The sequence below is a fragment of the Panthera uncia genome, chromosome D4 (assembly GCF_023721935.1).
Source record: "Panthera uncia isolate 11264 chromosome D4, Puncia_PCG_1.0, whole genome shotgun sequence".
Classification (NCBI taxonomy): Eukaryota; Metazoa; Chordata; class Mammalia; order Carnivora; family Felidae; genus Panthera; species Panthera uncia.
In genome coordinates this window covers 88,672,858-88,681,987 of record NC_064807.1, presented here as the reverse complement: position 1 = coordinate 88,681,987, position 9,130 = coordinate 88,672,858, and the positions used below count along the sequence as shown (strand labels likewise).

General features: G+C 64.0%; 1 protein-coding gene across 4 annotated transcripts in view; it reads left to right on the top strand.

Annotated features, from left to right (window-relative positions):
• LOC125922945 (collagen alpha-1(V) chain) overlaps positions 1–9,130 on the top strand; it is a 153,312-nt gene that overhangs the window by 118,907 nt on the left and 25,275 nt on the right. For all 4 annotated transcript variants that reach the window (XM_049630926.1, XM_049630918.1, XM_049630909.1 and 1 more), the window contains 9 exons: positions 350–403; positions 1,103–1,210; positions 2,565–2,654; positions 2,751–2,804; positions 4,108–4,215; positions 6,263–6,370; positions 7,272–7,325; positions 8,209–8,262; positions 8,353–8,460. In XM_049630926.1, the coding sequence (XP_049486883.1) occupies positions 350–403; positions 1,103–1,210; positions 2,565–2,654; positions 2,751–2,804; positions 4,108–4,215; positions 6,263–6,370; positions 7,272–7,325; positions 8,209–8,262; positions 8,353–8,460 (738 nt within the window). The remainder of the gene's footprint in view (positions 1–349; positions 404–1,102; positions 1,211–2,564; positions 2,655–2,750; positions 2,805–4,107; positions 4,216–6,262; positions 6,371–7,271; positions 7,326–8,208; positions 8,263–8,352; positions 8,461–9,130) is intronic.

Here is a 9,130-nt window from a genome sequence, read left to right as displayed (position 1 = left end):
ACAATGGTGCCGAGTCCGCCCAGAGGTAGCTCCCGAGTCGAGCTTCCCGAGGCTGAACAATGGTGCCGAGTCCGCCGGGAAAGTGAACGCTTAGTGACGCTGTCAGGATCGGCGGCTTTAAAATCTGTTTCCCGGCACAAAAGCCCGGTGGCGGAAAAGCAGCGAGCGAAGCCAACCTCTCCGGCCTCACTGTGTTCGCGAAATATACGCACAGACGAAAGGGGGGAGACGGGCCCTCGCAAGTGCGGTGGGGAACCTTCGCTGTCGGGGGTCGGGGTCGGGGGTCGGGGCGCGAGCCTTCTGATGAGAACCGCTCGGCCATCTCGGCGTGGTGACTCTCTCTCCGCAGGGTTTCCAAGGCAAGACCGGCCCCCCAGGGCCCCCGGGCGTCGTGGGCCCTCAGGTAAGCAGCCGCGTCCCCGGCTTTCGTTGGCCATCTGCGCGGCGCCCACACGGGAGGGAGGTGCCCCAGGGTTCGGAAGGCGTAGGTGCTGCTGACGGAGAATCCCGAGTCCCGCGGCTTGTTAGCGTTCAGAGATGAGCTCCGCACAGGGAGCCAGATGGGGAGAACGGGGGACGGTCTGTTGAACAATCAGCGCGAGGCAAGCTGGCGGAACGGAGCTGGCTCGCGGGCAGCCGGGGCCAGGCCCGGCTCGGGCCCGCTCTTCCCTGCCCCCGAGCCCCCGGCAGCCTGGGCCTCCTGGCTCCGGCCAGCGCCGCGGCCCGTGGGTCACCGCACGGTGGCCTGCAGCCAGGACCCATGGCTTGGAGCAGCAAAACTGGGCAGCGAGTTCCCACCTGATGCAGCAGGAAATAAGACGTTGACCCGCTGCGGCCGCGGACCGCGGGGGATGTGGGCACGCCGCCCACCTCTCGCGTGGCCGCCGGGCCACCCTCGCGGCACGCAACCACCCCGTCCGCCCCGTCCGTTTCCTCCTGGACTTTTACCAGAGGGAGGACGCTCGCAAAACACTGTGGGGTTTGGAGGGCACACAGCGGGCCCTCTGCCTCCGTGCCCAGGGCTGTCCTTAGCTTCGGAAGGCAAGGTTGCTCCCTGGCGTGTCTCGAAAACGCTCGGGGCTGACGTGGACTCTCCCCGCAGGGTCCCACGGGAGAAACGGGCCCGATGGGCGAGCGTGGCCACCCCGGGCCCCCAGGCCCCCCCGGTGAGCAGGGGCTCCCCGGCCTTGCCGGGAAAGAAGGGACGAAGGTGAGTTCGTCGGGCCTCCCTTGCCGGCCCGGACTTCGCGGAGGGATCGCTGTTCTGTCCGGCTGTTTTCTGATGAACGAGTGGGGGGTCTCAGACCAGTGCTGTTCGTGCCAGCTGGCTCCCCAGACGACCACTTTTGCCTGGTCTGAAGGAGGATCTGGGCTGTGTTGCCGCAGAGGGGGATGGCAGCGGGGGGCCGGGGGTCAAACCGTCCTTGGCCTTCGGCCCCGGGGCCGTGCCCGGCTGACCTCCCCTCCCCCGGCTGCCACTCCGGCTCCCAGACGCACATAACCCACCCTGACGTTTCGTGTCTGAAACTGATTTAGCAGAAAGTGACCCGTTAAAAAGTTTCCCACCACAAGAGGCTAAAGGATAAATAACGAAAACAGAAAGTGGACGTGTTTCTAGCCTGCCTCTTAGCGTGGGTCCTGCGTCCCGTCTTTGTTCCCCAGGAAGCCTCCCCACGCAGCCGGGGCGCGCCCCTGGTTGGTGGTCGTAATTCCTGGGTATCGGCTTGAAAATGGCGAGCTTCTCCCCTCACAGCTTTTCAGGGAGGGACGCAGCAAACCCAGCCGTGTACGCGAGCACAGGCGCAAGAGTAAACCCGCGAATAAGGAAGGAGAGCCAGTAAAGTGTTGTTGGAAGAATTGCACGTGTCTGTGCTCGGATACACGTGTGTGTGCTTAAGGACGCGTACACGTGTGTGTGACTGTGTGACGTATGTAGACACACGCGTAGATGTGGGTGGGCACATATCCCCTCACCGAGAGAGCTGTCCGAGTTTGGAAGGGTCAAGGGCGTGCTGGTCGGAGATGCCCTCTGCTCCCATGCCGGGCCCTGGAGAAAGTTCTGGAAGATATATCAAAGCTTTCACGTGCTTCAGGGAAAACGCTCAGCTGGTTTATCTTTTCGGGAAATGTGGTTTCAGGCTGGGAACAAGTCTCTTGGGTGGTGGGTCTGTTTCGGGTGATGTGGCCAGTGGTCTGGCCACAGGCTCCTTTACCTGAGCAGTTTTACGAGGAGCCCCAAGTGTACGGAAAGGGCAGACGTGGGGGCCCTCGGCTCCCGCTCAACCCACCCTGAGCCCAGAGGGGTGGAGTCTGTCCCCAAACCACACGCAGAGCCAGCCCACGGAAAGTGCCTACCAGGCTCGAGCACCGGTCACGCTCCTGTGCACCGAGCTGCCCGGGAGCACGTCAAGCCGCCCCTCAGAGGCTCCTTCTGGAGCCAGTGCCTGGGGCTGCCCCACTCCGGCTTGAGTCTGGTGGATCTGGGAGAGGAAGCCTCGCCCCACCTCCCCAGCCACCCTGGTCCCGGGCATCGCTCAGAAGCTCATCTGTGGCTCTGATTTCAGGGTGACCCGGGTCCCGCCGGCCTCCCTGGGAAAGACGGCCCCCCTGGACTGCGTGGTTTCCCTGGGGATCGGGGGCTTCCCGGTCCAGTGGTGAGTGAGGGGCCGGGCGGGGTGATGGAGCTGGACGCCGCCCAGCCCGGGGCCCTCTCCCCGCGGTGTCCTGAACGTGTTCTCGTTGCTTTGCAGGGCGCACTCGGACTGAAAGGCAGCGAAGGCCCCCCTGGCCCGCCAGGCCCCGCGGTGAGTGCGGCTGGCCGGCACAGACACTTTATCCGACCTCTTCCTCCGAGCCTGGGGGGCAGGCAGACAGGGCGGCCCCGAGGGCCAGGAGAGCGTGCCCACCGACCTTGGCCCGCTGTGGGTCCTGGGCAGGCCACGTGGAGGAGGCGGGCAGCGGGTCCCGAGCTGGCAGCCGGGGTGATCACGAGCGGGGGGCACGCTGTGTGAGGACAGGCAGAGAGCTCGGCGGTGTGGAGGGAGGGCCGCGTGTCTCCATCCTGCCTTTGGAGGAGCAAGGCAGGTGTTGACGAGCCGAGTGTAGGTCTGGGCCCGGGGCTGTGGGGAGGGAAGGGAAGGGAAGGGGCACAGATCTCCTGTCTCTGAGTGTGGATTGGAGAGTCAGGCTGCCCGCCTGCCCCGGGGCTGCCCACGCACAGGTCAGCCAGCACAGGTGCCGTCTGTTGCCGGAATGGTGCCTCCAACGTTGGGAGTCCAGCTAGGAGAGGTCTGAGGACGCAGCGTTCCCAGAGCCGCCTCTGTGGTCTGGGGGAATCGGGGGCCGCGCGGGGCCGCGCCCACCCTCGGGAGGCGTGCCCACAGACCCCTGTTCTCGGCTGGCACTCCGTGGAGGTGTAACGGGGGCCGCATCTCCCCCTGCCCTTCGGACGGGGCCCCAGCTCTGCTGCACAGATGTGGGTTTGTAGGACCCCCCCCCCCCGCCTTCTGGGTCCGAGCACAGACCACACGGTAACCCCAGCTCTCCCCACCCGAGTTACGGACCGTTTCAGGGAAGCCAGGCGGAAATGAAAATGGTGCCTTTCTTTCCGATAAAGGACGGTGCGGAGCGATGCCTGGGCAGTGGTGGCCTGCCTGTGCTGACCCTAGGATTAGGCCGGTTCCCACCCATCAGCGGTGCTCTGGGGGAGGGGGGGGGTCAGTGGGGCAGAACATCCTCCATAGAGCATAGAACATGTGACATGGGGGAGCAGGATGGAAAGGGAGCCCGATGTGGGCAGGCAGACCTCGGGGGGGGGGGGGGAGGATGGGGGCCCCGGGCCAGGAGGGCACCCCAGGCAAGCACTTAAGGAGGATGTGTTCTCAGACCCTGGGGAGGAGGCAGGCATCTGCTTGGAATTATGGGAAGGGAGGAGCCAGGAGGGGCCCAGAAACCCAGAGCCTTGAACGCTGGTCTAGGTAGTGTACACTGTGAAGGGCCCTGGGAACTATTGAGGGCTCTGGAGTGATAAGGCTTGGTGGCACTCTGGAAGATTGTGTCCGTGCATTTGGGAGCCTTGGAAATGAACCATTTTCTTGCCCGCCCCAGGGATCCCCCGGAGAGAGAGGCCCGGCCGGTGCTGCTGGGCCCATCGGAATCCCAGGGAGACCCGGGCCCCAAGGACCTCCAGGGCCGGCTGGGGAGAAAGGAGCTCCCGTAAGTACAGCCTCGGGGGCGCAGGGGCCCTGCCCGCCAAGCCCCATCCCTGCCACGGGCGTGCCCCAGGGGCTTGCGGGAGCCGGGAGGTGGGGAGGTGGGTGGGGGGTGTGCTTGTCCCCCAGGAAAGTGGGTGTGTCCCCAGCGTCCTGACTGAGGTCCAAGGATGGGTTCCCAGTGCTGGCTGGCTTCTTTCAGAGTCACCTGAGCCAGAGGGTGCCGGGGAGCTCACCTGCGCGGCTGTGCCCCAGCCCGTGCACACAGAGGGAGAGTCTGGGGACCGTGTGTGTCCCAGTGTGGCCTCAGCCTTGGTCTCGGCTGGGCTCTGGGCTCCATGTGTGGCCGGGTCCCAGTCACCCTAGCCAGGCTGGTCTTTGTGGGAGAAGGATGGGTGTTTGGGATGGGAGCCCCCTCCCCTGGCCTGGGGCCGGGAGGCATGTGCCAAGAAGAGAAACTTCTCCCTGGACCCCCGACAGCCGGCTGTCAGTGACCCCGAGTGTGGCCCAGCCCAGCGTGGAGGCTTCGTGAGGCCTCCTGCCCCAGCCTTGGTTTCCAGGAAGGAGATTAACGGGTCCCTTCATGTGTAGACCTCCCGGGAAGCCACTGGCCGCCAAGCACCTTTCCCGGAGTAACCACAAAGTGCCCCTTGCTGCCCTGATGTGCCCCCACCCCGACCGTATTTGGTGTCCACCGTGACTTTGCAAACCCCCCACCTGCCCCGCATTCAGTCGGTCCCGGGGACAAATTTCAGCTCAAACTTCCCTTTGGAATTTAGGTGTCAGAATGAGCAGGGCTCCGGGAGGGAAGGGCAGACGTGCTCATGGACCATCCCCGACAGAGTTGGGACGCCCGCACTGACGGATGTCTGTTAGAAAGACCTTCCTCGTGCGTTCCGCGCTTGGCGGTTCATGGGTGGCAAGGGCCCGGTTCCCTTCCCGGCCGAGCGCGATACCACGCAGGGAGCACCTGCCCCGGCAAACATCCGTTCGGTGTGGTGTCGGCTCTGATGGCATCTCATCGTTTCCACTGAGGCCATCGGACACTGACCCAGCCGAACTCGGAGCCAGAAACCCGCCTTCTGTGGTGCATTGAATGCGTGTAGAGCACAGTCGTGGTTGGAGACGGCTGAGAGACGGTTGAGTTCGTTGCCTGAAGAGAGTAAATACTTAAGCAGAAACCTCCCGGGAGTGCAGAGCTTGTCGTTCTCCCCGAAGAGCCCCAGGGAGAGGAGGAGGCCAGGTGTCCCCCAGCACTGCCCGCCTGACCAGTGGTGTCGCACGGGAAGGCTCCAGGCAAGCCACAGCCGGCCTGGGCCGCTTCTGGCTCACCTAGGGTCGAAGGCTATATTGGCAGGAACTAAACTGAGGGGCAGGGAGGGAGCTGTGCAAGCCGGAGAGGTCGAGATGGGGCAGTGGGGTCCGAGTAGGTGCTGGCCGCACGTGGATCTGGACACTGAGCACACATTTTTCTCTCCCGTGTCCCCCTCCCCAGCACACACCCCCTCGGTCTGCGCCCACAGAGTAATACGGTGACCCAAGCAAAGCAAGGACTTAGTAAGGACGTTTGAGATTTCTAGGGGCAGTTGCGAGGGAAGTGAATCAGAATCACGAGAGAAGAGAGATGCCTGTGTGCGTACGCGCCTGTTTGGTGGGGGAGGTGTTGGCCGAGAATTAAAATGGTAAGAACATTGGTGGTGGCCGGGGCTCAGGCCCTCCTGGCCCCTAGAATCCGTGATCCCGCACACAGCCTCCGGAATCTGGCTGGTTGGCTTTGACTTTGGGCGGCACCGCTCACAAACTGTGCCTCGGTTTCCCCATTTGTAAAAGAGGAGCCCTTCTTCGGAAAGGCAGCGGTGTGCGGGATGTGAGTGGCCGGGGGCCGGGCTCAGAGTGATCCTCGGCGAAGCTGGCTGAAACCCGTCAGGACTGGCGAGGCCCGGAACTGCCCACTCCCCACCCGGGGGCCTCCTCCTCTGGGCTGATGAGCTGGTGGCAGGATGGTCCCACGACGGAGCCGTGTTTGACCGGGGGTCTCCTCTCCTCTTCAGGGTGAGAAGGGTCCCCAAGGCCCAGCTGGCCGAGATGGCCTCCAGGGCCCCGTGGGGCTCCCCGGTCCAGCTGGCCCCGTGGGCCCCCCCGGAGAAGACGGAGACAAGGTAAGAAGAGTTGGGACAAGTGCCCCTGCCCGCGGACGACCCGCAGCCCAGACTGCCGGTGCGGGGGGCACAGCGGCCCCCGCCCCCGCTCGCTCGGCGTCGGTGCAGGATTTCGGAAAAGCTCCCAAATAGCGCGGTGACGAATGAGATCTCTGGAGTGCTCGGGGGGCTTTGAAACTGCTTTCCTCCCGTGCGGTTCTGCCGTTTCGGGGACGTTCGCTGCCAGCCTCCTGAGCGAGGAGAGATCCTCCCCACTCCCCCGTGCATCACGTCGGTGCTGCATGTGCAGAGCCCGACATGACGAGATTTTACTCGGTGTCTATTTTTAAGTGTAGTCGCTTGAATCATCAAGGCCCCCGTTCATTAAGAGTGTGCTTGATGATTCTACCGCTGTTACTTCCGGAGCTGATATTTCACCCCTCGTTTAATGAAGACGGTGGAATCTCGCTCTTTGGCTTGACTTTCCACTTATGATAACTCGGGTGACATTTCCGACTTCGTCACCTGCGCGCAGATGACTCCGCCTCTCAGCGCGGGGGACAGCTCTGTACGACAGGGACGCTGGGCACTTTCATAATCCCTCTGGAGCCCGGTAACCGATGTCTCTGTTCCTGCATTGCTATGCCTCCCAATTTGACAAAGTAAATATTTCCACCGTGATTCTCACCACGTTTTAAAATCCACTAAAATCCTGTACCGTGTGAGATCGAGGCCACGTCCCGTCCAGTATTGTATTAGAAGGGAAATCAATTAATCTGCGGAAATGTCTCTTCCTTGGAAAGTTATCCGCCCCCCCCCCCCCGAGAGGAGATGATTCTTCATCTCTAGGAAAAAATAATTATGGGGAGCAGATAACACGCAGAGGGGTCGGGGCTAACAGATCTTCCTGGTCTTTCCGCAGGGAGAGATCGGGGAGCCTGGACAGAAGGGGAGCAAGGGGGACAAGGGCGAGCAGGTAGGGGGACCCCGCGCTCCCTGCTGGCGTTTACGCCGTCCTTAACGCGGCAGCGTCAGCAGCCCAGAGCAGGACACGGCTGCTGGAACCCGCGTGTGGGCGGCGTGCGTGCACACGTGTGCACACGGGCGTGTGTGTGTCTGTGCGTGCACGTACGTATGTCCCTGAGTGAGTTCCTTGTGAACAGACAAGCGGGAGGCGTTCACGGGTTTTGGGAAGTAAGGCCAGCGGAGCGTTTGGTCCTCGAGGCTTTCGGCTCTGCAGGCCTGGGTCACGGCCGCCCTTCGGGCACCCTGACCGCTGCCCTCTTTGTTTTGCCCCTTTTTCCTTTGCTCGGTCTGCTCAGGGGCCCTAGTGTCTTCTTGAAAAACAGTGTCACTCGGGGCCAGCTCCTTCCTGGTACGGGTCACACCTGTCCACTCTGCTGAGCGGCTGGGCCTTTTCAGGGGGGTTGGTGTCCCCAGGCGGTCAGTGACCGTGTGCCCGTGGGGGCCGCCGCCCGGTGCTGCTTCCCTTGCCTTCCTCTCTCCCTCGCTCCCGGGGCCGACAGTGGGCTGTGTCTGGGGACGCACCGCCAGCCTCGCGCTCTGGAGCCGGGTCCTGGCCCTGTGTGGGGGGCGGCGTGGCGCCCATCGTGTGCTTAACGCAGGGCCTCCGGGGCCCGCGTCTGGGCGTGTGGTGGGAGCTCAGATGATGCACCGCGGCCGCCAGCACCGCCCGCGACAACACGCCCCTGCCGCCGGGCCGACATCCTTCCACCGACGGCCACGCGTGGGGGCCGAGCTGACGGCCTCGGACCGCGGTCTCTGCCCCGACCGGCCCTCCCCGTCGGCCTCCGCTCTGGCCCCGGGAAAGCAGCCGTGTCTCTGTCCTCTCCCTCCAGGGTCCGCCTGGGCCCACCGGTCCTCAGGGCCCCATCGGACAGCCAGGCCCCTCCGTGAGTATCCGTGCTTAATCCCGAGCCCCTCGAGCCGGCGGGGTACCGGCAGCGGCTCCTCACCCCCGGCTCCATCGTCCCCCCCCGCAGGGAGCCGACGGCGAGCCGGGCCCTCGCGGCCAGCAGGGCCTTTTTGGGCAGAAAGGTGACGAAGGTCCAAGAGGATTTCCTGGGCCCCCCGGGCCAGTGGGGCTGCAGGTAACTAACCACAGGGTTTGTGCAAGGGCGGTGGTCTCCTTCTGAAGGGCCCTCATCTTTGCGGTGCTGGCCCCTCCCCTTCCCCTCCCCTCTTCCTCCCCTACCCTGTCTCCCCTCCCCTAGTCCCTCCCCTCCCCCTCTCCCCTCCACTCCCCTCCCCTTCCCCTCCCCCCTCCCTTCCCCCTCTCCCCTCCCCTTCTCCTCCCCTCTCCCCTTCCTCCCCTACCCTGTCTCTCCTCCCCTAGTCCCTCCCCTCCCCCTCTCCCCTCCCCTCCCCTCCCCCTCTCCCTCCCCCTCCCCTCCCCACTCCTCCCCTCCTCCCTCCCCCCTCCTCTCACCTTCCCTCCCCTACCCTTTCCCTTTCCTTCCTGTCCCTTCTCCCCGTCCTGATTCCCTCTCCCCTCTCGTCTCCTCCGCCCTCCTTCCCCTCTCCTCTCCCCTCCCCCACCCCTCTCCTCCTGACATTTTAAGAATGGGGAATCTAAGACCAGGCTCTGTGGGCCTCCCGGGGCTTCCTCATTAATTGGAAACAACGCAAATCCCCGCGACCGCAGACGTGTCCGTATTTGCTTCTCTTGACCAGCGGTGTGGGTTCCTGCACTCGTTGCAGAGATGGTGGAAATGATTGACCCACTGTAACAATTGTAGATGAAAAGAGTGCCCGGCAAAC